Below are 24,645 nucleotides of genomic sequence, written 5' to 3'. Positions count from 1 at the left end.
TTACACTATTTCATGTAGGGTGCTTAGATTGGCAAAACACACGCAAAACCCACCGATGTGGGATTCCCGTGCGACCTTCCGTGGCACTTCAGATCATCCCGATCGCATCTCAGCATGGCGGCCGTTGTCGTCCACTCGTCGTCCTCGTCGTCGCGGCTCGGCGACTTGGAAGAGCTCGCGCAGCACGACCACGAGTTCCTCTTCAACAACCCGTTCATTCGGTCGGGCTACCGCCTGCACTACACGTCGCCGACGGAGTGTGTCAAGTCGCTCTTCCAGCTGCACAACGAGACGTGGAACGTATGGACGCATCTCGTCGGCGCGCTCCTCTTTGGCGTCTTCTTTGCCAGCGTCGCCTTGTACGCCGAGGCGGGCTTGTACCACACGAACGTGCTGGCGCCGCCGCCGCTCGCACTCGCCCACGGCCAGCACACGCGCGAATACTTTCTCGAGTACATTGCGCCGCCCGTCATCCCCATGTACTACGCCTTGCGCCTCGACAACCACGCGGCGATCCGCGACCACGTGCATGTGGCCAAGGCGCTCTTTGGCCACTCGCTCGCCCGCGTTCCGACGCTTGCCGAGTTGCACCCCGTGCTCGCGGCGCAGATGAGCGCCGACGTCCAGTCGACACTCTCGTCGTACTTTGCGTCCATGGCGTCGTCGCTCGAAGCGCTCCAGGCCCAACTGCCGCCGCACTGGCCGCGCCCGAACGCGACCACGGACGACAACTGGGCGGTCGCGTACAACACGTTGCACCCGTTGCAGCGGCAGCTCCACGACAAGACGACCGAGCTCCGCGCCTACGTGCGGGCACTCCGCGACGACGCGCAGCACCAGGCGCCGCTCCAGCTTGTCCTGCACGAGTTCCACACGTGGTCCGAGACGATCGCGAACGGGCTTGCGATGCTCACCGCGATCCATCCGACCGAGCTCCTCACGCCCGAGCTCGCGACGTGGCCGATCCTCGTGTACATCGCCACCGCCTTTCTCTGCATGAGCTGCAGCACGGTCTACCACCTCTTCTTTGTACAGAGCGCCAAAACCTCGATGACCCTCATCCAGCTCGACTACGCAGGCATCATCCTTCTCATTGGCGGCGCGTTCTTTCCCGTCATCTACTATGGCTTCTACTGCGACATGGCCCTCGTCACATGGTACCTCGGGGTCGTCAGCGTGCTCTCGCTCGTCTCGTTTGTCGCGTCGCTCCACCCGGCCTTTGACGAGCACCCGATCGTGCGCACGGTCGTCTTCCTCGCGCTCGGCTTCTTTGGCCTCGTCCCGCTCGGGCATCTCGTGTACGAGCACGGCTTTTGGGACCCAAACGTGCAAGTGATCTTGTACCGCCTTCTGGGCACCGCCGGCTTTGACTGCTTTGGCGCCATGCTCTGGGGCCTCCGCGTGCCCGAGCGGTTCGCGCCCGGTCGTTTCGACGTGTGGTTCTCGAGCCATCAATGGTGGCACCTATGCGTCGTGGCCGCGACCACGGTCCACTACTTCAACGCGGTCCAGCACTACGAGTGGCGCGCGCAGCATGGCTGTCCGATTCGCATGTAGCGTAGTATGTACATCTAAGATCTTATCCCATACCTCTTCGTCGTCTGCATCATCCTCGCCATTGGCGCCGCGGCAAAGACAGTCCGGTGCGCTGCGTGCTTGCGTCCGCGCGCCCTCCTCCGCGCCGTGTCTCTCGCCCGCGCCTTGTCTACCAGCGCCTCGCCATGGCCGCTGCATGCAGCCATGATCGTCGATGGACCGTCGACATGAGGATCGATGGTCAATGGTCACCGTCTGCCGATCCCTCTCCGCAGCCGCGCCCGTAGCAATCCAGTCGAACCACACGAAGGCTGCCGTCGTTACTCACAAACCGGTTCGTTGAACCGGTTCATTGAATCCGGCGACAGAGCACCTTCGCAAGTCGTTTTTTCCCGACCCCTACCCGCCCCCGAGTCTTTTTGGCCAATCACATGCTAGGCGATGGCATTTCGACCAATCAAAACGCACGAGGGATGCATCTGCGCCTCAGGCGTCGTGATGCTTGCACCATCAGTGGTAGTCATTTGGCTGCCTCTTGGTACCCAAGAATTGGTGTTATTCACCAAAAGTCGACCAACCACTGAAATGCTCGGTCGTCTCCTCGCGACGAAGGCGCTGCCCCGCGCCGCCACCCGCGGCTTCGCCGCCGCCGCCGAAGGCCACAAGTTCCAGCTCGCCAACTCGTTCAAGCTCCACAGTAGGCGACGACGCGAATGGCGTACCGAGCACTCATGATGGCGTAGACTTGGAGAGCGGCCCGGAAGGCGGCGACTATGCGTACGCGACGCGTGAAGAGCTCCTTGGCTACTACAAGCTCATGTACACGATGCGCCGCATGGAAATCACGTGCGACAATGAGTACAAGGCGCGCACGATCCGCGGTTTCTGCCACTTGTACGATGGCCAGGAGGCGGTTGCGACCGGCGTCGAGGCGGCGTTGAACCGCACCGACTCGTGGATCACGTCGTACCGCTGCCATTGCACGATGCTTGCGCGCGGCGGCTCGGTCACGGGCATCCTCGCCGAACTCTTTGGCAACAAGAACGGCGCGATCGGCGGCAAGGGCGGCTCGATGCACTTCTACAACAAGAAGAACAACTTTTACGGTGGCCAGGGTATCGTCGGCGCCCAGGTGCCGGTCGGCGTCGGTCTCGCGTTTGCGAGCAAGTACAACCACAAGGGCGACGGCCTCATGCCGTGCTCGATCACGATGTTTGGTGATGGCGCCGCCAACCAGGGCCAGATCTGGGAGGCTGCCAACATGGCCGCGCTCTGGAAGCTGCCGTCGATCATCTGTATCGAGAACAACCACTACGGTATGGGCACGTCGACCGAGCGCCACTCGTCCAACCAGGTGTACTACACGATGGGCAACAAGATCCCGGGTATCTGGTGCGACGGCAACGACGTCCTCGCCGTCCGCGAGTGCATCAAGTTCCTCAAGGAGTGGACGGGCTCCAACAAGGGCCCGATCTACGTCGAGATGTGCACGTACCGCTACCACGGCCACTCGATGTCGGACCCGGGTGTCACGTACCGCAACCGCGAAGAAATCTCGTCCATGCGTGCGTCGCGCGACCCGATCGAGAGCGTGAAGAAGCGCCTCTTGGACGCCAACCTCGCGACCGCCGACGAGATCAAGGAAATTGAAAAGCAAGTGCGCAAGGAGGTCGTCGAAGCGACGAAGGAGGCCAAGGCCGAGGGCCGCCCCGACGAGGCGGTCGCCTTCAAGGATATTTACACGGACGGCAACGGCAACAACGAGTTCCCCGAGTTCATCCGTATGCCCGACTACAAGAAGAGCCTCTACAACGGCAAGCCGCGCAACTAAACCCTCCTCGCTCTACCCCTAATACATCATACAGGCGTCTCCCTATATACGTCCTGTGCATTGCATCATAAAGCGATGATGCGCGATGGTCGAGACGGCGCGAGGACGTCCGCCACCGACTGCGCCCCTTCGACTTCGAGTCGGTACTGGATTCTTGAGAAATCCAGTGGCCAGCATGCCGGTCCCGTCCCAAGTGAACCGGGCTCGCGATTAATGACGCAATCATGTGACGTGGCACGCCCATATGGCTCGATCTCGGGACTGCTCGTGGAGGGTCAATACAAAATGACCCTGTAGAAGCACAATCACGTAAGGTAGGCTTAAGTATCCTTGCGCTTGCGCTTCGCGCCTTGCTTGGTGGCTACAAAGTTCGGGACACCGGAGCTCGGCGTGTTAACCGTGACGAGGGACCCCCACCACGTCGCATTGGTCTTGACCGACGCCATCTTGGTGGCCAGCGCCCGGACGACGTCGGGTGTCACGACGCCATTGCTCGTCGCTTGGTAAAACTGCACGGTGACGCGGATGGGGTATCTCGTGTCTCGCTGCGCGTGGCGAAAGCGACGGAGTTTCGGGTACGGGCCTTTGGCCTCGTCGCTGATGCTGATGATCGCGGCTTCAACATCCACCGTTGACGGTGCTGGACTCGCGACCACACTTTGCCTCACGCAGCGGGAGCGACGAACCTTTAGCTGGGGTTTCGGCTTTTGTTGCAGTGGGATCTGGACAATCATGACGTAGTTGCGTGCTTCTTCGTCTGCCGTCATGGCGTCCTCGGTGGCGTCGACCCCTCGCTTGGCGCGGTCTTGGGACAAGCGCTCTGCCGCAAACGAGTGCTTCTTGCCGTGATGGTTGCAAAAGAGGGCCGTGTCGCGCCGGCTCACGACTTGCGCACTACTCCGTTTCCCCCCGTTGACAAAGGTTCAGAGATGTCAATGTACCTTGTGCCAGCGTCCGTGCAGACCAAGACGAGCACGGCCGGGTCATCCTCCCGCGACTGGTAGTTGAACAAGCCAACGTGGAACTCGGTCTTGGTCTCGGCCTCCTTCTCAATCGGCAAGAAACACGCTTGCGTGCTCACGACCGCTTGGTCGTCGTGCTCTGGTGCGTACAAGCTGTGCTCAAGCTCCGTGTACTTGGCGATCGTCTCGAGGTACTCTTGGAGCGAGATCTTGGTCAACGGTGCGTCCGTGTACGGCGACTCGTTCCCGACCGTCAGCATGATCTGGCGCGTCGGGATGCGCATGATGGGATCTATAAACATATAAGAAAACACGTTCAGCGAATAAGAAAACATCTTGAAGCGCTCGATACCTTGAAAGTTGGGCGCCCGGAGCACAGGCATGCGCGTGCGGCGGGTGACGAGCGTCATGTCCGAGATGCACGGCCCCCAGCAACTGTCGATGAAGCGCGCGCAGTCTTCCCACGCGACGTTGACGACGTGCAAGCCCTTGCGCCGCGCCGCCACCTGCACATCGTCATCGTCGACCATGGCCGCGACGTTGGCGACGGCGCTGACGCCCTTGGACCGGCCAATCTTGTTGCTGTCCATACGCGCGTCGAAGGGGAAAATTTATTGTTTTTGCCTTTCTAGGAATGTAGGTATGTGAAACGGAGCGCACACACTCTTGACCCTTCTTGTCGCGACCTTTGTACGTTTGAGATGGCGCTTTTGAGATTGCCATTTGAGATTGCACTTTGAGATTGCACTTTGAGATTGCACTTTGAGGTGGCGCGTTGGCGACAGTCCCAATCAAGCTGTACGACGCCGACGAGCTCTCATTCGAATCGGTGGGACCCAGAGATGACATCGGCAAGTTTCATCATGTCATCCAAAGACAAGTTCCGTGCTTGTTGCTAAATTATACTTTGGGGTACACTACCGTGACTACTGTACGAAGCGCGAGGACGCCGAGCATTCCGACGTGCTCGGCGGTCGCGCAGAAGACTAGACTAGGTTCTAAAAGAGAAAGTACCGGCGCGCGGCTGGCTTGGCCACGTCGTTGGACGACCGCCGGCGCTGTGCGGCTTGGCTGGCCTGGAACTGCCGCAGCCGCAGTGTATCGTCATCGAGCCGGCTCTCGTACTCGGATGAGTCGAAGAGGATCGCGCCGGCCGACGGCTTGCGCGGCTGCGAGATGGTGGTGGTCGACGAGAACGAGCTCTTGCGCGACCCGTTGGCACTGCTGAGGCTCGCAAGCACCTGCGTCTGTTGCCGGACGATGCTCGCGATCTTGTGCGCCTGCTCTGTCACCTCGACGATCTGACGCGACCGCGCAATGCAGCTCTGGATCGAGTCGAACTCGCGCAAGGTCGTCTCGGTGAGCTGCTTGCGCTCGTCCGTGCTCTCGTCGTCCGTCGTCGCACTCACATCATCGTCATCGTCGTCTTCTGAGTCTTCCGAGTCGGACGAAAGCACCTCCGAGTCGGCGGCAATGATGCGTGCAATCGCAGCGTTGTCGTCCCGGCTCGCGTGGAACTCGGAGAGGACGCTCGCGAGCTCAGTCGCGCCGACTGTCGTCCGCCGCCGATGGTACCGGTCGAGTGGCACGACGTTCCGGGGCGGCGACAAGGGCAACATGCGGCGCATGTCGTCGTTGGTCTCGCGCAGCTGGGCAATCGTAGCGGCAATCTCCGGCGCACCGACGGTCACGCGGCGCCCCGCGCGGAATGAAGGCACGCGGCTGTCGCTCGCTGCGCGCACCGGAAAGGCGGTCGGGAGCGCGTCGTGAAGCGCTGAAAACACCCGGTACTCGTCGCGGACGTGGAGGCGCACGGGTTGCAGGATGTCTTCGATCATCTGGCGCCCGGGCACGTCAGGTACACTGCAGCAGCTCGACGACGTGCCGTCGGACGACGACGTCAGCGATGTCTTGAGGTCGGCCGACCCACGCCGGTGCGTGAGCCGCACCTGGATGACGCACGCGGTGCAGACGCGGAGCTTGCGCATGCCAAGCTCGGGCACTTCGGCGTTGCGAAGCGCCGAGCATTTGCTGCAGACGACATTGCCGCATTTCAGGCACGTGTACTTGTGGCGGTAGAGCGACATGAAGGGCTTGGTGCACACTTGGCAGTTGCCTTGGTCTTCCGCGAGCGGAATGACCTGCTGCGGCAAGACAAAGGCGTCGCGGCGCATGCGTTGGTACTCGATGTACTTGAGCGTTTTGGAAATGCACTTTTCGACATGCGACTGGATCGCCGCGTTGGCCGCCCACGTCGGAAGGTCGCCGTTCTTGTCGATGCTGCAGCTGTACGTCATGCGCAGCTCGCCAGCCTTCTTGGTCGTATAGTAGATGAAGCCGACGAGCGGGACGCTCTCGCGGGCAAACTTGCCGGGCGTCTCGAGGTACGTCGGAATCTCGACGCTCTGCATGACACGGAACGACGTCTTCCGGCCTTGCGCGTCCTCAATCAAGTCGACGTACTCGAGCAACACAAAGTCCTTGTCCTTGACGAACGGCGTCGCGCTCTTGAACGCCGCCCACTTGAGGCCCACGTACTGGAACGGCCGTGCCGGCGACGGCAGCACAATGTTGGCGAGGACCGCGCCGTCTAAAAAGTCGGACGAGAGCATGCCCATCATGGCCTTGTACGACTCGGTCGTCGTCGTGATGAGGTTTTCGGTCACGTCTTCGATCTCGGCCGCGAGCTTGGTCGCGGCGTGGACGTTGACGGGCGCGATGCCGCAGAGCTCGGTCCGGTGGATCGCAAAGTTCTTCTTCTCATAGACAACCTTCCAAGGCAGCGCCTTGGCCATGCTCGTCGCGTCGAGGAGCGCCGACGTCATGTGCTTGGCGATCTTGGTGAAGTGCGCACGGTCCGGGTCCGGCAGCTCCATGACGACCGCGGTGGCAAGTTGAGAAATGGCGATCGCAAGCGGAGCGGTTGAAATGGCCGGTTGTTGCACTGCAACCAGTTGGTTGCCGAAACGCACTTTGCAGTTCAGTGGCCACACCGCCGACCATCCACGTCAAAACCCGCAAGTGCTTTTTAGTCGATACAAAGTCGACTATAGTACTAGACAGCGATAACGTTAGCGGCTGTTGCCACTGACGCGTGCTGGAAGGCAAGGATCGAGACAAGGCGTTCGCGCCGCGGATGGCCTCCAACATGGAATTTCGAACGGCGGAAGATTGCGTTCAGCACGTCGCAGCCACGAGAGGATGCCACGCTACACGAGGAGATAGCTTGTTTACTGCGGCGGTAGAAACAGTGCTGTCCACGCACATCGACCGCTTCATCGTCGTCGTCGCTCGCCCTGTCGCGTGTGCTTGTCTGCGTCACGGCACGCAGGATTGGCATTTGATGCAAATAAGATCTGAGCGCTTGGCTACTGCGTACATCTTATCCTACGGTACGCCATAGCGATATACGACCAGCTAGGAATGATTCATTCGACACATCTCGTCGCCTTGCAGTGCAAGATCGCGCGCTTCCATCGAAGGCAAAAGCAGCAATAATCTGGTCGATCCAACTTGACACATCTCCTGCACGTGACGTGGGATGTGCATCAAGCGTCGCCCAGTGGCGTGCTTCTGCGTCTGACGTAATACGTGGCGTGAGCAATGCCACCAACACTGGACGTTAAATTATTAAACGCAATCGTACGACTACGTCGAGTCGACCTCACTTGACGGATAGGAGCGCGCCCGCTCGAGCGCAACGGGGGCCAAGAGGTCGACCATGCTGCCCCGGCGCTTCTTGAGCGACGCGAGGATGCTGTCGCTTGTCGATCGAAACGGAAAGCTGAGTTTGCGCACGGGCGGCGGCCGGTACGCCGTCTCCTTGGTCGGCAGCTCGTACTCGGCCCAGAGCGTGAGCATCGGCGCGAAATCGGCTTCGTTCGACGCGCTCGGACTCGCGATGCGCTCTGCGCTCTTCTTGCGCCGCGCCGAGTCCATGCAGCGCAGACAGATGGCCGCGGGCCGCGTCGGCAAACTCGCGCCGGCCACCTCGACGAGCCGCGTGCACACGCACGACTTGCACACTCTCTAGTAGCGATCCATACGACGTCGTCGTTTGCACTGAAAGCACACGCACCATGACGCACTGGCAGCACGTATGGGTCGTCGAGCCCCAATGGAAGGCGCGCTCGCACACGTGGCAGGCCTTTTGCGCCGTCTCGCTACGGCCAACATAGGATCATCGACGCCGAGATATACGTACGGGAGGGCAATGACTTGGAGCTGTGGCATCGCAAATCGCAAGTCGCCAGCGCGGGCTTGGTCCAAGTGCCTGAAGATGCCGGCAAAGCACTGCTCGACGTGCGAGATGATGTACGACGCATCGAGCTCATGGCTCAGTGAGCAGAGATACGACACGTCGATCTGATCTTGTGACGAGCTCGTGGCGAAAACGAGGCCGGTCATGGGTGCGTTCGGGCGGTCGCCGTCGGCGCCATTGTTGTCGACACTCGGGAGGGCCTGAAGCACGCGGAAGGCCAGCTGCCGCGCGCCGCTCTGCACCACGTCGACGTACTAGTACACAACAAAGATGTGCACGAAACGCCGATACAACGTCATACCTCGAGACAGACAAAGTCCTTGGCCTTCTGGAAGAGCTTGTCGTTCTTGAACGCGGCCGACGTCAATGCAATGTACCGGTTGGGCGACTCGGGCGTCGGCCCGACGATCGTGCGCAGGACGTCGCCAGCCACAAAGTCGGACGAGAGATTCCGCATCATGGCGCAGTATACCTCGGTCGTCGTCGCCAAGAGCGCGTCCGCGGCCAGGTTGAACGGCGTGTGCACGTGCATCGCGGTCGCGTGGACGTTGAGCGCGCCGGCGACGGACCGAAAGATGTTGCACCCGCGCTTCTCTCCGTGGATCCACGAGCAGAGCGTGTGGCGCGAGACCGCTCTCGCGAGCTGCGCGCCCATGTTGGCGGCCAGCGCCACGTACACGCTGTTGGGGCTCTCCATGCCAATTCGGAAGTGCGCCAAGACGGCCACGCTGCTCGTCGTTGCGGTTGAAACGGACAGAATATGCAAACGTTTAGTCCATATAGCTCTACAACGCGAAAATGATCAGCGACACGGGATCGAGCGGCACTGCATCACAGGGCTGTGTGTGGTGCATGCGGGTTGGCAGCCCAGCGATCGCACCGGCGGCGATCGCTGCTGCTGATTTGCAGTGCAGTGCAACCTCGTATCTCCGCCTGGCTGCGTGGGTTATATCGAACGCACGCCCACTTCCAGCCGAAACCAACGTTGCTGGACGCGTGCCAAGGGAGCCTCCTTGAAGAACCCGAGAAACAAGTAGTGACTTATTACGTTGAAGGACGAGACCACAACGTTATCCAATGCGCTGCTGGTGTATGCAACGAGATGAGCAACGACGCTGGTGGCTACGACCACAAGTGTGCTGAACAGTACTCGAGATTGCACTTCCAAACGCCAGGCTCTTCAACCACAGAGGTGCGAGAAGCATAATCGTCGCGCAAGAGGACGGACGCTACAAACTCACACTAGCTGCATCCTCGCTCTACTTGTAGTACTAGTATGCAATAAGAACTAGGGTGCTTGAGCGGAGAAGGATACGGTGCCTTGAGAGCGCGTCGCCGCTGCCGGTCTGGATCTCGTCGTCAGCGTCGTCGTGCAGTCGTTTGATTGGCCAAAATGCCGCCTTTCCCGTATTCAATGACTTGAATCAATTGTCCATAGAAATATCAAGTATAAAGGTGTGAAAACAATATTAAATGCCCGACACGGCCTTTTTGCGCCAGTTTTGGAACCTGCGCGACGGATGCAAGCCAACTTTGGCCGGAGCCACCGCCCGATGGGCAACCACCTGCACCAGCGCCACTTCCCGCAGATGCGCAGCGTGCTCATCCTGCTTCTCCCGCTCGCCTGCCTCTGCGTCGTCTTCTACGAGGTCGTCTACCTGCAGAGCTACGCGGCGACGCCGTCGACGTACCACAACATGCCCGTGTACGACGAGCACTTTGCGCTGAGCAAGCCCGTGGTAACGCGGGTGAACGCGCTGCATGAACTGACGCCGTCGGTCACAAAGAAGCGCACGCACAGCCTGCGGCAGCCGACCGACGCAGCGACAACGGCGGCTGCGACAACCAACGCGCCGACGACGGGGGCGCCGACCACCTCGCCGCCGCCGGTGGTGTCGCCGGCGTTCGTGGGCAAGACGCCCAAGCCGGTTCACGCCGCCACCGTGCCGCCGGACGCGGTCAACGGCCGGACGACCATGGTGCTGATCGCCAACTACCGCGATACGCGCCGGTGCGCCGAGACCCTCGACTCGCTCTTCACGACCGCCGTGCACCCCGAGCTTGTCCACGTGAGCATCTTTGACCAGATCTACCTCGATAAGGGCGAGATCCGGTGCATTGACGCGTACTGCAGCAAGGTCGGCGAAGCGGCGTGTCGCCGGTCGCAAATGGTCAACAGCACGATCGACGCCGACGACGCGACGGGCCCGACGCGCGCGCGCTACGAGACGGAGAAGGGTATCAAAGACGAAGATTTCTGCCTTGCGATCGACTCGCACCTCGTGTTTGTCAAGGACTGGGACGCCGAGCTCCTCTCGCAGTGGGACTCGCTCGAAAACGACCATGCGATCATCACCGTGTACCCCAAGTCGACCGAGCTCCTCAACAACACCGAGTACGCCAACCAGCTCCAGCTCATGTGCCACGCGCGCATCGAGTCTGCGGATCCCGACACGATGATCCAGTACGGCGCGCCGATTTGGATTCCGCAGCCGCCGACGCCGCGGCTCATGTCGCAATTTGCTGGCGGCTTCAACTTTGGCAACTGCGTCCAGGCCACGACTGTCCGGAACGACCCGTACACGCCGTTCCTCTTTCACGGTGAAGAGTACTCGCGCGCGGCGCGGCTCTGGACGAGCGGGTACGATTTCTACGTGCCAAAGAAGGACGTCGTGTACCACTGGTACGAAGAGCGCAAGGTCATTTGGGAAAAGGACTGGGACAAGCGGTACTTTGTGCAGCAAAAGGCCAAGCGCCGCATCCGCCACGCGCTCGGGCTCTCGTTCACCGAAGACGACTTTGACCACACGGACATCGACGCGTTCAAGCTCGGGTCGAAGCGCACGTTTGCGCAGTGGATAGAGTTTTCGGGCATCGACCCGAACGCTGCGTACGTCGGGAAGGAAGACAACCAGTTCGACAACTGCAAGGAGCTCACGTATGTGCCGTACTAACCCCATCAAATAGACCCATCGATACGACATATTGTCTTGTGAAATTACAGCTCGTCCTTGGGCGGGTGGCGCGCCATGTGCTCGGCCTCGAGCAGCGACGCGTACGCCTGCGTGTTGAAGTGCAGCCGGCACGTCGGGCACGGAAAACCGCGGTGGTACACAGGCGAATACCAGAAGTTGACGGCGACGTTGCGCGGCTCGTCGGTGGCCGGCGACGACGTGACCTCGTGCCACCAAAACGACGGCTATCGGGAGTTGATAGATTGATACGAGCCTTGATACAATCTGGATAGAAATCGTACGAGGAAGAGCGCGTCGCCTTCGTGGATCGTGCAGCGCAGTGGCGTGGCGTCTTGAAAGCGCGGGTACGTGTGCATGTCGTTTGGGCTGTTGATGTCGACGGGGCTGTTGACCATCGAGGTCGACTGCAGGAGTCGCGTGCGAGATATGACACCGTCGTCATCAATGTCGTACTGCGCCTACGCGTTGACAGCACGTGAGGTGCCCTGGTAATCTGGATAGTATCCCAATCTGAGATCGATCCAGATTGGATAGCTCGTGGTGATGCGAGTCGAATACCTCGCGGATGTGGCCTTCATACAGCCGACGATTGTCCGACGGATCGAAGAGCACAAACTCTTTCGAGCCCGCGACCATGACCATGATATTCTCATACGCGTCAAAGTGCAGTTTACCCACCTAGAACACACGGTAATCTCTCTGTCGCGCTGAGAAAAACGCGTCGACGTACGCTTTTGCCATCGCCAAACCAGAGGTTTTGGACTTCGAGCGTCAAAAAGTCGGCCCAGGGGTACGATGGAATATCCGAGAGGAGCTCGGGCACATACGTCGTCAGCGAGAGATACTCGAGGTAGTACGACGTCGACGAGTTGGTCGCTCCCCGCAGCTTGCCAATAAAGTCGGCAAAGGGCATGTTGGCGGCGGCCGGCCGGACAAGGACGCGGTCGGGCGATTCAAGGTGGGCGGCGACAAAGTCTGGGATCGCTGCGTCCTCTACACGGTGCACGCGATATCCCACCGCACAAAGCGAGACGAAGTGCGATTACCAGCCGTTGACCACCACGCGAGCGGCTCGCAGCCTTCAAAGTCACCGGTCGGCGACACTTTGACATGCACGTCGTTGCGCCCGATCCGCTCGAGGAGACGCTCCGTCGACCACGCCGGGCTACGCATCGCAGTCTACCCATACACGTGTCACTGGCTGTTAGCAAGCGTGAACGTACAGTCGCTGCGTTTCGAATGATGAGCGGTTCGTTGCGGAGAACGTGGTCGCGGAAGCGCGCTGTCGTCATCTCGCTGGCGTCAACGACCTTGCACGAGCGGTCTGTGGTTGAACGCGGAACGGTATATCGGCTCGACTCGAGGGCGTTGGCGGTCGCAGCGATCGGCTGCAGCGAGCCATCGAGAGCGCGGAACGTGTGGGCATGGCGGTTGACGAACGCGACGATCGCGTCGTGCGTCACTGGACCTTCTGTAAACACCTGCGGCGGGGGCAACCCGGGCAAGAGGCATGTGCGTGGTGAGAAGGCGTCGTGCTTGGGGTAGTAGAGCAGGCTCGACGACGAGAGGGGGTCGGGCACAACCTCCTCGACAAAGCAGAGGTCTTCGAATGCAAACGCGGCCTTAGCCTGCCGGAACGCGTTCAGGGACGAGCCCATCGGCCCCTTGTAGACGACGCTTTTGCAGCTTTCATTGAGCGCGGGCCCTCCGAAGAGCGACGCGCTGACGTGGCCAGCGCTCAGCGCGAGGACCGCAAGCATGGCGTCGAGTTGCATTTTTGGATTTGTTGCGTGCGTGCGCCAGACGCTGTTCCAAACAGAATAACATACAGAATCGGCGACGGTCGATCACCAACCAACGTCATGCTCGAGAGACAACAACCATAGAATACCCTCGCGCTTCCGGCCATAACGCATCCATCAAAGGCTGAACGATTCTTCCGTGGCCCGAGCGCGCTGCTGGCCTGTGAGGAGCTGGCAGCACACCTTGTGCGCGACCCAGTAACGAGTATAAAACATGTTTTAAACCACTACATGTGTTGAAAACCACGAAGCGATCCGATTGGCCAAAATGCTGGTATCTACGCGAGCAATCGAATACAATTCGAATCTCGCCGGCATTAAAATACCAGATGAAACTCTGTACTAGGCAATGGTATGGCGGAGAGGTCTAAATAAAATATTACGAATAATATTATACCGCAATCCTTGTGGCGGGAGCTTTTTAAGGTGGGAGTTTGTTCGTTTTCCAGCGCCGCCGAGAGCAGAGCGATGGCCACCAAGACGACGCTTCCGTGGGTCGAGAAGTAGTACGTCCATCCTCCTCCGCCGCCGCCGGCGAGCATGGGCTCATGCGTCTACCTAGCCGCCCGAAGAACGTCAGCGATATCTCGCACCAGGACGAGGTCGTCAACACGCTCAAGTCGTCGATCGCGAACGGCCAGCTGCCCCACCTGCTCTTCTACGGCCCGCCGGGCACGGGCAAGACGTCGACGATCATTGCCGTCGCGCGCGAGCTCTTTGGTCCCAAGTTCCGCGAGAATGGCCGGTTCCTCGAGCTCAACGCGTCCGACGACCGCGGTATCAGCGTCGTGCGCGAAAAGGTCAAGGCGTTCGCCCAAGGCGCGATCAGCGGGTCGTCGTCCATGCCGCCGTTCAAGATCATTGTACTCGACGAAGCCGACTCGATGACCAACGACGCGCAGTCGGCGCTGCGCCGCATGATGGAAAACTACTCCAAGGTCACGCGCTTCTGCCTCATCTGCAACTACGTGAGCCGGTACGAACTCGCTATGCGAACGACAGGTAGCAAACACACTGTGGTAGGATCATCGAGCCTGTCGCGTCGCGCTGCGCTAAGTTTCGCTACCAGCCGCTGGAAGTGACGTCCATGACGGCGCGCATCCAGTACATTTGCGGGCAAGAGGACGTGGCGTGCGCGCAGGACGCCGTCGACACGCTCCTCGAGGTCTCGAACGGCGATTTGCGCAAGGCTATCAACTACCTCCAGAGTGCCAAGCAGCTCAACGGCGCCGAGATCACGAAGGACGATATCTTGGCCATTGCTGGCGTACGTCTCGCACTATTCTACCTCGTCGTCGCTCATGCATGCGTCTAGGTGGCCCCGAAGGAGCTCTTTGACAAGCTCTGGCGCCACATCGAGTCCAACTCGTTTGATCTGATGAAGAACGAAGTCGACGACATTATTTACAGCGGGTTCCCCGTGCTCACGATCCTGCACCAGCTCGTGGACGAGATCTTGGCCCACAAGAGCATGTCCCCGGGCAAGAAGGCGCAAGTCTGCCTTCACATCGCCGAAGCCGACAAGAAGCTCGGCGACGGCGCGAGCGAGCACCTCCAGCTCCTCGACGTCGCGTCGTTCCTGATGCAAACGTACCACGAGAAATAAGACTGCGGCATATACGACAGCCGTGTTGCTCTCATGCGTTAACTACATGTGCGTGGGCGGGTTGATGCTCGCGCTGCCTTCTTGCAGCGTCGAGAGCTGGCGCCACGTACCGTTCGACTCCTTCCACAACGACACATGGTCTTCGCCCGCAGCGACGCTCAAGATGTTGCCTACTCCCATCACATGTTGAGTGCAGAGAACTTGACGACGAGAGTTGCCCGAGATGACACCTACCCGTGATGGACCAGCTGAGGCGAAGCACGGGCGACTTGAACGTGGGGAGGACCACCGACGACCACGGACCCCCCGCCGTGGACTGCGTCCAGACAGCGACCGTGTGATCGTCCGAGCAGCTCGCAATCGTATTGCATGGCATGCCAGCGCTTGGCGCCCAGAGCACGTCGCGGACCCAGTCCCCATGGAGCGGTGGCAGCTCGTCGATGCTAGAGGCAGCATAAGATTTTATGCATCGGCGCAAATGCAAGCAGTACCGTTGCCACGTGCGCGAGCTGTCGGCGTCGCTAAGCGTCCAAATCTTGACAAGCGAGTCGCAGCTACCGACAACGAGGCGCTTGTGGCCCTGGCCCCCGAGCGAATTGTACGGTGCCCAGCTCAACGCCATGCAGCCAACGTCGTTGTCGTGGAAGTGCGACGTCATGACCCAGCCCTCGCGCGTCATTGTGAGAACGGCGACAGTGCCGTCAGCAGAGGCAGACGCAAGCATGAGACCATACTCGTGCGGTGCAAAGTCGATAGCGTTGATGCTCGACGTGTGGGGCGTGTGCACGTGGAACTGGACCCAGTCCTCGGGCGCGGCCGCGGGCGCACGGTTGCGGAAGAAGACGATCTTACCGCACTGCGTCGAGGCGGCGAGCACGTTGAACTTTGGGTGCGACCACGCAATGCGCCAGACCGGGCCATCGCATGGGACCGGCAAGCAGGCGACGAGCGCACCCGGCGTCGTCGCGTCGCCCTTGGTCTTGGCCTCGTAGATGCGCACGGAGCGGTCACCCGAGCACGTCGCAATGTGCTTGCTATGATAGTCCATCTTCATGTCGTAGATCATGTCCATGTGGTCCGTCTCGAGGCGGCCCGCCGGCGTCGCCGTCATTGTCGGGTCCATGCTGGCTGGAACAGACAGGTTTCGTTGTCATCGGTTCGGATACTATGGTATGGTTATCCGGACAATAAGGTTTTTGACGCAACTAAGAAGGTCCTGACGTGGCGCGCTCTCGTATCAGTATGCTGTCGTGGACCAATCAGCGCGCGCCACGAAAGATCTCCCGCGCAATGCGAGTCGCACAGCGCTCCTCGAAGTAGCAGCAGCAACAACCCCTCGCACTACGATGACCATCACCCGACGACAAGCGTCCTAGCCTCTCCTGCATCGCTGTCCAGCACAGCGCCTCGGCCCAGTCCATGGGCAAGAAAACAGCCATGCCAGAGGTTTTGCCTGTCGTCGAGTCACGATCTTCCAACGCATCAACATGCAGCGTTTCGGGTAATACAGTTTTACGGCGGGACGGGTCGACCAAGCCTTGCTGCTTGGCTCGCCGAAAAGCGAACGCGAGATCGCGTACTGTTGTCGCCACCAGCCGGTGGTCCCGGTGGTCCCAACCTATCACTTGTCTGATATTTTCGAGTTGCGAATGAAAATCAACCGGCCGAAGCTGTTCGATTACTTACTCGTGCAAAGCAGAGCTACTCACGCCTACGTCCTTCTCGCTCCCTCTCGCAGCGGTGCGTCATCGCGCTTGGACTCGCTTGCGATGACGCGCGCAGTATAAATAGTCCTTGCGCAAGTTGCCCTGTCGATGCGACGCGAGCCAAGATCCAAGTCGCATCTCGTTGGACCAATCACGTTGTGCCACACGATGAAACCGGTATATGCTAGGAATAAAAATACGCTCGTATTTTAATTCGGATGCGAGGCCTCACCAGCTGTGGATACCTGCGCGCTAGCGATCGGAACAAAAAAATACGGCGCATTTTTATCACGCCGGCCGGCCGATTCGAGAAGATCGCGCGAATGGCAACGGCCACATACAAAAAGCAAGATGTTTGGCCGAAGAACAGAAAAAGAAAAGAAGGGGTAGGGGTCCATGAATCAACTGGCGCCTTTGTATGGGCGAGAAAGAGGCGGAGCACGATTTCAGCCAACCAGCGGCCAGTATTCGTCAGAAAGGAAAAAGAGCCGAGAAGCTCAGAACCCGTTTGTTGACTGACTGGACTTGAGGTAAGGCGGCGACGGCTCATGGAGGCAGCGCCGCAAGACGACGCTTCCTCCATGCACCTACGACGACGATGGGCGATGCTCATGGCCCTCTTCTTCCATGTAGTTCTCTTCCTCAGCACCATGAACCCCGAATAGTACGTGAACATGGAGCGATATCGGGACAGGCAGCTCACGAGCATGCTCTTGTAGCGACTACCTGTTCAAACTGCTCCTCATCGGTGACTCGGGCGTCGGCAAGTCGTGCTTGCTCCTGCGTTTCGCCGACGACACGTACACGGAGAGCTACATCTCGACGATTGGCGTCGACTTCGTAAGCACATGCAAGCGCGCGATGGAGAGGCTCATGGCACATGGTAGAAAATCCGCACGATTGAGCTCGACGGCAAGACCATCAAGCTCCAGATCTGGGACACGGCCGGCCAGGAGCGCTTCCGCACGATCACGAGCAGTTACTACCGTGGCGCCCACGGTATCATCGTCGTGTACGATGTCACGGACCAGGAGTCGTTCAACAACGTCAAGCAGTGGCTCCACGAGATTGACCGGTACGCGTGCGAGAACGTCAACAAGCTCCTTGTCGGTAACAAGAGCGATTTGACGGCCAAGCGCGTCGTGAGCACGGACGCGGCCAAGGACTTTGCCGACAGCCTCGGCATTGAGTTCCTCGAGACGTCGGCCAAGAACGCGGCCAACGTTGAGAAGGCCTTTATGATGATGGCCGCACAGATCAAGAAGCGCATGGCGAGCGCCCCGATGCAGTCGAAGCCCGCCATCAGCCTCCAGCCCGGCCAGAACGTCTCGGGCAAGTCGGGCGGCTGCTGCTAAGCTCTCTAGTGGTTTGAACTCTGTGAAGAGTGCAGAAACCATGGTTGCTTCTTCCCACGACGATGTGCTCTTGAGCTCCTGCGAGTAGCCATGGATATTTTATATTTTTCACAACGTATTTTGCATGACAATATTGTGGTGTTTACATGTCGTGGAAGGCGAAGATCTCGGCCCGCATGACATACGCGACCGCCAGCGCCACCAGCACGACGACAACGGGCAGGACAACGCCCAGCGTATCCTTGCGTTCCCACTCGGGGGCCACGGCCGTTGTTGGTGCAGCCTCTGTCGTAGCTACGGGGGAGGCTGCCTTGGCGTACGGCTTGACCTTGCGCTCCTTGAGCTACGAGACAACGACGGGATTGAATTCGCCTGTTGCCGTCGTCAGCTCGTACCGACTGCTCAAACTCGTCGATCTTCATGCGCAGCTGCCAGGGCACCGAGATCTTTTCGGCCTGCAGCACCTCGATAAGCTCATCGCGCTTGGCGAGGAACGCCACGTAGAGCTGGAGGACGGCCTCGCCCAGCTCTGGGTCCTGCTTGGCCTTGAAGTGGGCATCCTGGAGCTTCACGTCCATCTGCACGAGCTCGTTGCTGAGACCCGTGATGACGTCCGTGCGCATCTCGACGTGCTGCAGCGCTTCGGTGAGGAGCGACGCCATTGTACTCGTCAACCAAAACGCAAAATGGCAAGCCTCGTGTTCGCTGCGATTGGCCAAATATGTTGACACGTTTGGTTTTGATTGGACAAAATGGGCACGTTGGACACACTTTCGTTTTGCGGTCCTGGCTGGCGCTGCAATCGTCGTTGCCTTGGGACTCGAGCGACTATCTTGGACATTCGAGGTCTATCTAAGGAGCCTTTATATATCAAGCATCGCGACTTATTCCTCCATGGAATCTACCGGTTTTGCTACCGGAAGGCAAGATCGGCGCCCCGGGCGTTTACTTGTCTTGGGTCTATGCACGCGTAGTCGGGAGACACCGAACAAGAGGAGGCCACCCACGTCGAGCTCGACGCACTGCCTTATAATCCTACCTGTTTTATTAGTAGAGGACTGCAGTCGCTCGTACAAATCGTCCCAGAGAGAGCCAAGCGAGTCGTTGTGCCCTTTCTGGGATTGAGTTCAAGATGCATGTCGTCTTGGGATTGGCAGAAACACTTTTAAATCCTGTCGATACGCGCGTCCATTGGCCAAAAAGATTTCCCGCGAACCACGGGAGCGCCAATTCGACTATGTTTAGCATCAACGGCCCCAGTGGGCCGACGAACCGCAATGAGCGGGTGCCACGACCGCCCGGCAGCGAGAAACGCAAGGGACCGTCGTCGCATGCCCCTCGTCGGCCAACGACGGTCCCGAGCTCCGGCCACCCGACGCTGAGCGCCATCTTTCAAGTTGGCCATCGACTTGCCCTTTCTGGCCATTTTGACACGCTCGTAGGGATGCAACTTGTACTTTGACGGACGCACCGGCAACGTCTCGTCGTCCGACTTTTGCGTCTGCGCATTCTCGATGGACTCATTTGGTGGTTGATGTAGCTACTACATGACCAAGATGGTCAAAGAACATGGCGCCACCGTCTCGTACATGGCGCCTGCAAGGTGGCGACTGAGATCATGTATGTACTAGCATCATGCACCGCAAAACGCGGGTGACCCACATTGTGGCCGAGAACCTCAACGGCTCCAAGACCGAGGCCCTTCTCAAAGTACGTCGATTCGCAGCTAGCGTTGGTCTGACATCGCTTCGAGTCGGGGGGAAAGATTTTATGCGTCCACCCGAATTGGGTCCTGGACAGTATCAAGAAGGGGAAGCGCCAGCCCGAGTTCAAGTACGCCATCTACAAGGACGCGGCGGCTGCCTCGAGTATTTCGACCTTTTTCAAACCACCGACAACGACAACGTAATCACAGCCCTTGTCGTCCATGGACCTCCTACTACAATTACAATCGATCGATCGGAAGCCAACGTATTCACCCTTTTCGTGAACAGAAGAGAGTAGCGCGTGAAGTTGCAGGGATCCTGCTTCTCCGTTGCCGCAAGCAATAGCAAGGTTCATAGCCGCATGGCATGACGATGCGGGCAGGCGGTGCACCGTTGCTTCACACTGCGAGACGTCTTCATCTGCACGCTCCATTGGCTCCATCCACCAGCCAACAGAGCTCGTCGAATCATGACAGATACATTTACCAGAACCCCGCATGTCGCCTGCCATCGTTGCGTGGAGATGACTTGGTGAAATCAAGGTTGCCGAGGCGGCAGATGGAGGCAGACGTCTATAGCATAATCGGTCGTATGGGGAAGTCGTTGCATGCCCGGCGTGGTGCTAGCGTGCTGACTTGGTGTTTGGCGCGACCGTTGAACTGGTGACCATCTTGACAACAGGATCGCCGCACGCTGATTGGCTCGTTTTTTGCGGTGTGCACTTTCGAGGTTTTTTGCGTCCGATGCTTCGCCGCCTGTCGTCGTTCCACAGCTTCCGGAGCTTCTCGACGGCCACGGACGCGGCGACTGCGTCGCTCCAGAAGGTACCCTCGGGTGCGATGCGGTAGGGCCTCACGCCTTCACCGTTATGCGCAGGGCCTCTCCAAGAACAGCAGCAAGCAGCAGCCGCCAGCGGACGACAAGAAGAAGGCGCAGCCTGTCGAAGACACGAAGGCCAAGCCCGTGGACCCGCAGCCGTGGATCCAGAACGCGGCCGAGATGAACCTCGGGTCGTTTGCGCCCAAGATCGTCGTTGTCGGCGTCGGCGGCGCGGGCGGCAACGCAGGTCCGTCGTTCTCCCTCTCTCTCGCGGCCGATGCACCGTCGCCTAGTCAACAACATGATTGCGCGCGGCCTCAAGGGCGTCGACTTTCTCGTGTGCAACACGGACGCGCAGCACCTCAAGACGACGCTGACCGACAACCGCATCCAAATGGGTTCGGAGCTCACGGGCGGCCTTGGCTGCGGCGCCAACCCCGAGGCCGGGCGACTGGCCGCCGAGGCGAGCTTGGACGAGATCATGGACAAGATTGGTCACGCCAACATGGTAATACCCTGCTTTGTGTGATACACAATGTGTTGATCGATGTCTGTAGATGTTTGTGACGGCGGGCATGGGCGGTGGCACCGGTACGGGCGCCGCCCCCGTGATTGCGCAAGCGGCGCTCGACTCTGGCATCTTGACGGTCGGCGTCGTCACCAAGGTACGACACGCACGACTCGACGCATTGGTTAACCGCTTTGCGCAGCCGTTCAAGTTTGAGGGCAGCCACCGCGCCAAGCTCGCCGAGCAAGGCCTCCACGAACTCAAGCAAAGCGTCGACACGATGATTGTGATTCCGAACCAGAACCTCTTCAACATGTCGACCGAGAAGACATCGCTCATGGACGCCTTCCGGTATATCCTCGTCATCCTCATCTCTGCGTCCTAAGGAGCGTAGCGTTGCCGACGACGTGCTGCTCTCGGGCGTCAAGAACATCACCGACCTCATGGTCATGCCGGGGCTCATCAACCTCGACTTTGCCGACGTCCAGTCGGTACGACAATATCTTCCATTGACGCACCATGCTGAACCGTACCAGGTGATGACGCGCATGGGTAATGCCATGATGGGCAGCGGCGAGGCCGAGGGCGACAACCGCGCGCTCCGCGCCGCCGAAGCCGCGCTCTACAACCCACTTCTCGGCGACCTCTCGATCCGTGCGGCCAAAGGCATGCTGGTCAACATCACGGGTGGGCCGGACATGACGCTCTTTGAAGTCGACGCCGCCGCCGAGCGCGTGACGCAGGTACCGTCATCCATCGTGTAATGGCGCGTCTGCATTGCACGCTATACATAGGAGGTCGAAGACCCGCTCGCCAACATCATCTTTGGCTCGTCGTTTGATGCGAACATGACGGGCAAGATCCGCGTCTCGGTCGTCGCGACCGGGATCGCGGACGAAGGACGTTCGAAATAAGTCGTCTTATGACGTCCTTGACATGACAAAGACAAAATGACTGCTGTAGATATATGATGAGGTTGAAAGGCGACGAAGGAAAGGGTTCATAATTAGATAGTCTAGTGGAAGATATGTCGTAGTAATTGTACACGAGGTAATACGGAGCGTAGTAAGTAGAGCGAGTCTAGATCAAGATGCCGGCGGCCTTGGTCGCTCGGCCCGACGCCATTTCCCGTTGAATGTCGTCAAGCTCGAACGTCTCCCACATCGTCGAGAGCCGGTACATCTTTTCCTGCTTGGTGTTGGCAAAGCCATCCGCGATGACCACGTCCTTGAGCGCATCTAGAACGGACGGCCGCGCGTCCGTGCATTTACTTGCGCCGTCCAGATACGACGACTCGTGGTCATGCTGCTGACACGTCGACTCTTTGATGAACGAACACTTGGCCTGGCGTAGCGTCTTGGAGTCGCTCAGTGATTTCGAGATGCGCGTGCGCCGCTTGGAGACTGCGTACGACATGTCCTTTGCCGAGTTCATGGTCGAGCAGTCCGAGTCGAGGCCGCCGTTCTTGGTGCGCTGCGTGAGCATGAGGTCGTCGTCGTCGGCGTCGCGTCGGACGATCGACGAGTGCCGATGGATCGGCTGCGCGCCGCGGTAAAAGAAGGGCCGGACAATGTTCTGGAGGCCGGCGCCGCACGTGTTGCACTTTGGCTTGGCCGAGAACGCCCGGCCAATGAGCACTTGGATGAAGCTTTGGAGGTCGCGGACGCGCTGGCGCACGAGCTTGTTGGTGCGAAACCAAGCCTTGGGCGGAAACGGGAACGACGCAATCGCGAGCGCCGTGTTGGCGCAGCCCGGACAGCCTTGGGTGCGCTCCAGAAAGCGCAGCACCTTCTCGCGCAGCTCTAGAAACTGCGAGTAGCGCCGGTTGACGGTCCACTCGGCGATGGGCGCGTCGTCGACTTTGACGCAGATGCAGTAGAGCGTGTGCGATGGCCGCTTGAGCGCCGCCGGGATGAAGACGACGATGCCCACGGCGGCGTCCGCGATCGACGTCTGCATGCTCGTGGCTGGTCCCAAGCGCGAATGGCGCCGTGCGTAATGCGGTGCAATCTTAGAGCGCGTGTCACACCCAGCGCATTGAATATATTGATTAAATTGCATACAAACACCACGATAAACAGGAAACTATAAAACCATTCGAAGTGGATCAGATCTTCGACAAAACTTCGTCGAAGCAACATTGTGAGTTACGATTGGTCCATTTTGGCGCGGCCTGGTTTGAGGGCGGAGATGAGGACTTTGCCTTTCTCGGCGAATGTGATATGGCCGCCACGGCGACTGCGCCGGCCGCAGTGCTACTACGACTCACTGCGCATGGGCTCCGGCTTGTGAGGCCGTCGGGCCATGGAGACGCAGTCGCGATAGACGGGCTGGAAAGCGGGTGCGAGGATGGAGCGATTCAGCGCCTGCGATACTGCGCATGGATGACGCCGGTCGACGCGCCGAGGACATTCAGCAGTAGAAACGAAGACCTGGCAAGGTTTCTTGTGCACCGATCTCTGCAGCTGCCATGACGCACCAGCAGCGCGGAGGATGCGGTCCATCAAAGGTATCGAAAGGCGCATCCGGCTTGCAACGATGGCAGCTGGGGGATAGGATGGACCGTCGAGTGTCTGTGCGGCGCGCTGTTGGATGACGCTAGGCTTGTCCGTTGGCGTCAGGCCGAACGTGGTGGACGTGAGGTCCAGACCGCAAATCTTGGTCGTGGGCGGGATGACCCCAGATCGCGCCACGTGTGTTTGCCGATTCCAGCTGTTTTGGGGGGACCCGTGTCGCGAATCGCATTGGGGGGGCCCAATTTTGTTGAAATTTGTGTTGGGCCCCATGCGTTTGGCGCAGCTTGCGCTCGAGCGCAACGTCCGCTCTGTGCTCCTCGACCTCTCGACCGGGTACCACGTACGTCGCCGATATCGGTCGCAAGATTGCGCCTCACGCTGACGCTCTAGGCGGCCACGTGGCATGCGATCCTTCCCGCCCTCCGCAAGTAGACGACGACCTGCGTTGCCATGTCGCTCATGGCCCACGCTACTGCTGTAGGTCGGGCTACAAGCTCGGGGTGCATCTTCCGCCGGCCGCGACGCTGGATGGCGCCTGCGACTTTGCTACGACCGAGCGCATGGTGCGTATGGTGTTGTCCATTGCACAGGCAGATTCTACCAGGTGGCTAGAGTCAAGCGGCGTTCCTTGACGCGGCCGCCTCGACGCTCGCCGTGCCGGCGAGCCGCACGCTGATCGTGCACCCAAACGCTGGCGAGCATATTGCAATGGTCGGCCTCGATACCAGCACAGCGGTGCCCTTCCCGACGCCGGATACGCTCGTGCAAGGTGCACGCCCATGCCTTCTTGGCCTGTCTTTGACAAGCGTACAGATCTGCTTGGCTTCCAGCATTGCCTCGACCCACTCTACCGCGCCTTTGGCCCGTACCCGATTCGGTTCTCCGAGGTCTTTTACGAGTCGGCGCACTCGGTCGCCCTCGTGAACCTCAAGCCGATCGTGCCAGGTACTACTACAAGCGTCATCATTCACACGGCAATAGCGTTGCCGTAGGCCACATCCTCGTCATCCCAACGCGCCGCATTGCTCGCTTCACCCATCTCGACGCCGATGAAGTCGCCGA

The 24,645-nt window shown here is 59.6% G+C and overlaps 15 protein-coding genes across 15 annotated transcripts; 8 read left to right on the top strand and 7 right to left on the bottom strand.

Moving 5' to 3' along the window:
• Positions 1 to 70: 70 nt before the first annotated feature.
• On the top strand, positions 71 to 1,606 carry SDRG_06252 (hypothetical protein). The gene has a single exon (XM_008612020.1). It carries the CDS (start codon positions 115 to 117, stop codon positions 1,555 to 1,557), a length of 1,443 nt encoding a protein of 480 aa, XP_008610242.1. The 5' UTR covers positions 71 to 114; the 3' UTR covers positions 1,558 to 1,606.
• A 455-nt stretch (positions 1,607 to 2,061) lies between these two features.
• On the top strand, positions 2,062 to 3,438 carry SDRG_06251 (pyruvate dehydrogenase E1 component subunit alpha). Its single transcript, XM_008612019.1, has 2 exons — positions 2,062 to 2,233; positions 2,280 to 3,438. The coding sequence occupies exons 1-2, from the start codon at positions 2,122 to 2,124 to the stop codon at positions 3,365 to 3,367; spliced, it is 1,200 nt and encodes a 399-aa protein (XP_008610241.1). The 5' UTR covers positions 2,062 to 2,121; the 3' UTR covers positions 3,368 to 3,438.
• Positions 3,439 to 3,653: 215 nt separating this feature from the next.
• SDRG_06250 (hypothetical protein) lies at positions 3,654 to 4,943 on the bottom strand. Its single transcript, XM_008612018.1, has 3 exons — positions 4,682 to 4,943; positions 4,309 to 4,621; positions 3,654 to 4,261 (listed from the first exon to the last, which is right to left on the bottom strand). The coding sequence occupies exons 1-3, from the start codon at positions 4,917 to 4,919 to the stop codon at positions 3,688 to 3,690; spliced, it is 1,125 nt and encodes a 374-aa protein (XP_008610240.1). The 5' UTR covers positions 4,920 to 4,943; the 3' UTR covers positions 3,654 to 3,687.
• Positions 4,944 to 5,168: 225 nt separating this feature from the next.
• Positions 5,169 to 7,283, bottom strand: SDRG_06249 (hypothetical protein). Its single transcript, XM_008612017.1, has one exon. It carries the CDS (start codon positions 7,203 to 7,205, stop codon positions 5,328 to 5,330), a length of 1,878 nt encoding a protein of 625 aa, XP_008610239.1. The 5' UTR covers positions 7,206 to 7,283; the 3' UTR covers positions 5,169 to 5,327.
• Positions 7,284 to 7,926: 643 nt separating this feature from the next.
• SDRG_06248 (hypothetical protein) lies at positions 7,927 to 9,532 on the bottom strand. Its single transcript, XM_008612016.1, has 4 exons — positions 8,892 to 9,532; positions 8,534 to 8,844; positions 8,408 to 8,492; positions 7,927 to 8,358 (listed from the first exon to the last, which is right to left on the bottom strand). The coding sequence occupies exons 1-4, from the start codon at positions 9,285 to 9,287 to the stop codon at positions 7,978 to 7,980; spliced, it is 1,173 nt and encodes a 390-aa protein (XP_008610238.1). The 5' UTR covers positions 9,288 to 9,532; the 3' UTR covers positions 7,927 to 7,977.
• Positions 9,533 to 10,101: 569 nt separating this feature from the next.
• On the top strand, positions 10,102 to 11,575 carry SDRG_06247 (hypothetical protein). The gene has a single exon (XM_008612015.1). It carries the CDS (start codon positions 10,111 to 10,113, stop codon positions 11,542 to 11,544), a length of 1,434 nt encoding a protein of 477 aa, XP_008610237.1. The 5' UTR covers positions 10,102 to 10,110; the 3' UTR covers positions 11,545 to 11,575.
• Positions 11,552 to 13,339, bottom strand: SDRG_06246 (hypothetical protein). Its single transcript, XM_008612014.1, has 6 exons — positions 12,789 to 13,339; positions 12,612 to 12,744; positions 12,296 to 12,558; positions 12,124 to 12,243; positions 11,847 to 12,023; positions 11,552 to 11,789 (listed from the first exon to the last, which is right to left on the bottom strand). Exons 1-6 carry the CDS (start codon positions 13,323 to 13,325, stop codon positions 11,589 to 11,591), a joined length of 1,431 nt encoding a protein of 476 aa, XP_008610236.1. The 5' UTR covers positions 13,326 to 13,339; the 3' UTR covers positions 11,552 to 11,588.
• A 496-nt stretch (positions 13,340 to 13,835) lies between these two features.
• SDRG_06245 (replication factor C subunit 2/4) lies at positions 13,836 to 14,973 on the top strand (the record flags this gene model as incomplete). Its single annotated transcript, XM_008612013.1, has 4 exons — positions 13,836 to 13,873; positions 13,930 to 14,343; positions 14,391 to 14,634; positions 14,683 to 14,973. 4 exons carry the CDS (start codon positions 13,836 to 13,838, stop codon positions 14,971 to 14,973), a joined length of 987 nt encoding a protein of 328 aa, XP_008610235.1.
• SDRG_06244 (hypothetical protein) lies at positions 14,964 to 16,115 on the bottom strand. Its single transcript, XM_008612012.1, has 3 exons — positions 15,465 to 16,115; positions 15,208 to 15,416; positions 14,964 to 15,143 (listed from the first exon to the last, which is right to left on the bottom strand). The coding sequence occupies exons 1-3, from the start codon at positions 16,094 to 16,096 to the stop codon at positions 15,016 to 15,018; spliced, it is 969 nt and encodes a 322-aa protein (XP_008610234.1). The 5' UTR covers positions 16,097 to 16,115; the 3' UTR covers positions 14,964 to 15,015.
• Positions 16,116 to 17,152: 1,037 nt separating this feature from the next.
• On the top strand, positions 17,153 to 18,167 carry SDRG_06243 (Ras-like GTP-binding protein YPT1). Its single transcript, XM_008612011.1, has 4 exons — positions 17,153 to 17,209; positions 17,313 to 17,343; positions 17,399 to 17,519; positions 17,567 to 18,167. Exons 2-4 carry the CDS (start codon positions 17,330 to 17,332, stop codon positions 18,032 to 18,034), a joined length of 603 nt encoding a protein of 200 aa, XP_008610233.1. The 5' UTR covers positions 17,153 to 17,209; positions 17,313 to 17,329; the 3' UTR covers positions 18,035 to 18,167.
• On the bottom strand, positions 18,104 to 18,718 carry SDRG_06242 (hypothetical protein). Its single transcript, XM_008612010.1, has 2 exons — positions 18,430 to 18,718; positions 18,104 to 18,377 (listed from the first exon to the last, which is right to left on the bottom strand). The coding sequence occupies exons 1-2, from the start codon at positions 18,694 to 18,696 to the stop codon at positions 18,177 to 18,179; spliced, it is 468 nt and encodes a 155-aa protein (XP_008610232.1). The 5' UTR covers positions 18,697 to 18,718; the 3' UTR covers positions 18,104 to 18,176.
• A 499-nt stretch (positions 18,719 to 19,217) lies between these two features.
• SDRG_06241 (hypothetical protein) lies at positions 19,218 to 19,999 on the top strand. The gene is made up of 5 exons (XM_008612009.1): positions 19,218 to 19,430; positions 19,477 to 19,520; positions 19,575 to 19,619; positions 19,666 to 19,744; positions 19,788 to 19,999. Exons 1-5 carry the CDS (start codon positions 19,272 to 19,274, stop codon positions 19,941 to 19,943), a joined length of 483 nt encoding a protein of 160 aa, XP_008610231.1. The 5' UTR covers positions 19,218 to 19,271; the 3' UTR covers positions 19,944 to 19,999.
• A 459-nt stretch (positions 20,000 to 20,458) lies between these two features.
• On the top strand, positions 20,459 to 22,130 carry SDRG_06240 (cell division protein FtsZ). The gene is made up of 8 exons (XM_008612008.1): positions 20,459 to 20,564; positions 20,617 to 20,806; positions 20,853 to 21,067; positions 21,117 to 21,224; positions 21,270 to 21,418; positions 21,462 to 21,558; positions 21,604 to 21,810; positions 21,862 to 22,130. Exons 1-8 carry the CDS (start codon positions 20,484 to 20,486, stop codon positions 21,979 to 21,981), a joined length of 1,167 nt encoding a protein of 388 aa, XP_008610230.1. The 5' UTR covers positions 20,459 to 20,483; the 3' UTR covers positions 21,982 to 22,130.
• On the bottom strand, positions 22,020 to 23,056 carry SDRG_06239 (hypothetical protein). The gene has a single exon (XM_008612007.1). It carries the CDS (start codon positions 23,024 to 23,026, stop codon positions 22,148 to 22,150), a length of 879 nt encoding a protein of 292 aa, XP_008610229.1. The 5' UTR covers positions 23,027 to 23,056; the 3' UTR covers positions 22,020 to 22,147.
• A 795-nt stretch (positions 23,057 to 23,851) lies between these two features.
• Positions 23,852 to 24,575, top strand: SDRG_06238 (hypothetical protein; the record flags this gene model as incomplete). Its single annotated transcript, XM_008612006.1, has 5 exons — positions 23,852 to 23,923; positions 23,974 to 24,011; positions 24,065 to 24,146; positions 24,196 to 24,352; positions 24,397 to 24,575. 5 exons carry the CDS (start codon positions 23,852 to 23,854, stop codon positions 24,573 to 24,575), a joined length of 528 nt encoding a protein of 175 aa, XP_008610228.1.
• Between the last annotated feature and the right edge of the window lie 70 nt (positions 24,576 to 24,645).

The sequence above is a fragment of the Saprolegnia diclina genome (assembly GCF_000281045.1).
Source record: "Saprolegnia diclina VS20 unplaced genomic scaffold supercont1.17, whole genome shotgun sequence".
Taxonomy (NCBI): Eukaryota; Oomycota; class Saprolegniomycetes; order Saprolegniales; family Saprolegniaceae; genus Saprolegnia; species Saprolegnia diclina.
This window is presented reverse-complemented; position numbering and strand designations above follow the sequence as displayed.

Excerpts from the sequence above, each read along its gene's own strand:
- SDRG_06246 (XM_008612014.1), bottom strand. The coding sequence starts at position 13,325 with ATGCTTGCGGTCCTCGCGCTGAGCGCTGGCCACGTCAGCGCGTCGCTC. Across the intron at positions 12,559-12,611 it reads CGCGTGGTGGTCAACGGCTG|AGGACGCAGCGATCCCAGAC; the intron begins GTAATCGCACTT and ends TGCACCGTGTAG. Across the intron at positions 11,790-11,846 it reads AAGGCGACGCGCTCTTCCTC|CCGTCGTTTTGGTGGCACGA; the intron begins GTACGATTTCTA and ends AACTCCCGATAG.
- SDRG_06250 (XM_008612018.1), bottom strand. The coding sequence starts at position 4,919 with ATGGACAGCAACAAGATTGGCCGGTCCAAGGGCGTCAGCGCCGTCGCC. Across the intron at positions 4,622-4,681 it reads CCGGGCGCCCAACTTTCAAG|ATCCCATCATGCGCATCCCG; the intron begins GTATCGAGCGCT and ends ATATGTTTATAG. Across the intron at positions 4,262-4,308 it reads TGCACGGACGCTGGCACAAG|TGCGCAAGTCGTGAGCCGGC; the intron begins GTACATTGACAT and ends GAAACGGAGTAG.
- SDRG_06248 (XM_008612016.1), bottom strand. The coding sequence starts at position 9,287 with ATGGAGAGCCCCAACAGCGTGTACGTGGCGCTGGCCGCCAACATGGGC. Across the intron at positions 8,493-8,533 it reads CTCCAAGTCATTGCCCTCCC|CGAGACGGCGCAAAAGGCCT; the intron begins GTACGTATATCT and ends TGTTGGCCGTAG. Across the intron at positions 8,359-8,407 it reads CGTGCTGCCAGTGCGTCATG|AGAGTGTGCAAGTCGTGCGT; the intron begins GTGCGTGTGCTT and ends GATCGCTACTAG.
- SDRG_06251 (XM_008612019.1), top strand. The coding sequence starts at position 2,122 with ATGCTCGGTCGTCTCCTCGCGACGAAGGCGCTGCCCCGCGCCGCCACC. Across the intron at positions 2,234-2,279 it reads CAACTCGTTCAAGCTCCACA|ACTTGGAGAGCGGCCCGGAA; the intron begins GTAGGCGACGAC and ends ATGATGGCGTAG.
- SDRG_06243 (XM_008612011.1), top strand. Across the intron at positions 17,520-17,566 it reads CGACGATTGGCGTCGACTTC|AAAATCCGCACGATTGAGCT; the intron begins GTAAGCACATGC and ends GGCACATGGTAG.
- SDRG_06244 (XM_008612012.1), bottom strand. The coding sequence starts at position 16,096 with ATGGACCCGACAATGACGGCGACGCCGGCGGGCCGCCTCGAGACGGAC. Across the intron at positions 15,417-15,464 it reads AGCTCGCGCACGTGGCAACG|CATCGACGAGCTGCCACCGC; the intron begins GTACTGCTTGCA and ends TGCTGCCTCTAG. Across the intron at positions 15,144-15,207 it reads CCTCAGCTGGTCCATCACGG|GCAACATCTTGAGCGTCGCT; the intron begins GTAGGTGTCATC and ends TGATGGGAGTAG.
- SDRG_06240 (XM_008612008.1), top strand. The coding sequence starts at position 20,484 with ATGCTTCGCCGCCTGTCGTCGTTCCACAGCTTCCGGAGCTTCTCGACG. Across the intron at positions 20,807-20,852 it reads CGGCGCGGGCGGCAACGCAG|TCAACAACATGATTGCGCGC; the intron begins GTCCGTCGTTCT and ends ACCGTCGCCTAG. Across the intron at positions 21,225-21,269 it reads CGGTCGGCGTCGTCACCAAG|CCGTTCAAGTTTGAGGGCAG; the intron begins GTACGACACGCA and ends CGCTTTGCGCAG.
- SDRG_06252 (XM_008612020.1), top strand. The coding sequence starts at position 115 with ATGGCGGCCGTTGTCGTCCACTCGTCGTCCTCGTCGTCGCGGCTCGGC.
- SDRG_06242 (XM_008612010.1), bottom strand. The coding sequence starts at position 18,696 with ATGGCGTCGCTCCTCACCGAAGCGCTGCAGCACGTCGAGATGCGCACG. Across the intron at positions 18,378-18,429 it reads TCGACGAGTTTGAGCAGTCG|CTCAAGGAGCGCAAGGTCAA; the intron begins GTACGAGCTGAC and ends GTTGTCTCGTAG.
- SDRG_06239 (XM_008612007.1), bottom strand. The coding sequence starts at position 23,026 with ATGCAGACGTCGATCGCGGACGCCGCCGTGGGCATCGTCGTCTTCATC.
- SDRG_06247 (XM_008612015.1), top strand. The coding sequence starts at position 10,111 with ATGCAAGCCAACTTTGGCCGGAGCCACCGCCCGATGGGCAACCACCTG.
- SDRG_06249 (XM_008612017.1), bottom strand. The coding sequence starts at position 7,205 with ATGGAGCTGCCGGACCCGGACCGTGCGCACTTCACCAAGATCGCCAAG.
- SDRG_06241 (XM_008612009.1), top strand. The coding sequence starts at position 19,272 with ATGTTTAGCATCAACGGCCCCAGTGGGCCGACGAACCGCAATGAGCGG. Across the intron at positions 19,521-19,574 it reads CGCACCGGCAACGTCTCGTC|CTACTACATGACCAAGATGG; the intron begins GTCCGACTTTTG and ends TGGTTGATGTAG. Across the intron at positions 19,745-19,787 it reads AGACCGAGGCCCTTCTCAAA|TCGGGGGGAAAGATTTTATG; the intron begins GTACGTCGATTC and ends CATCGCTTCGAG.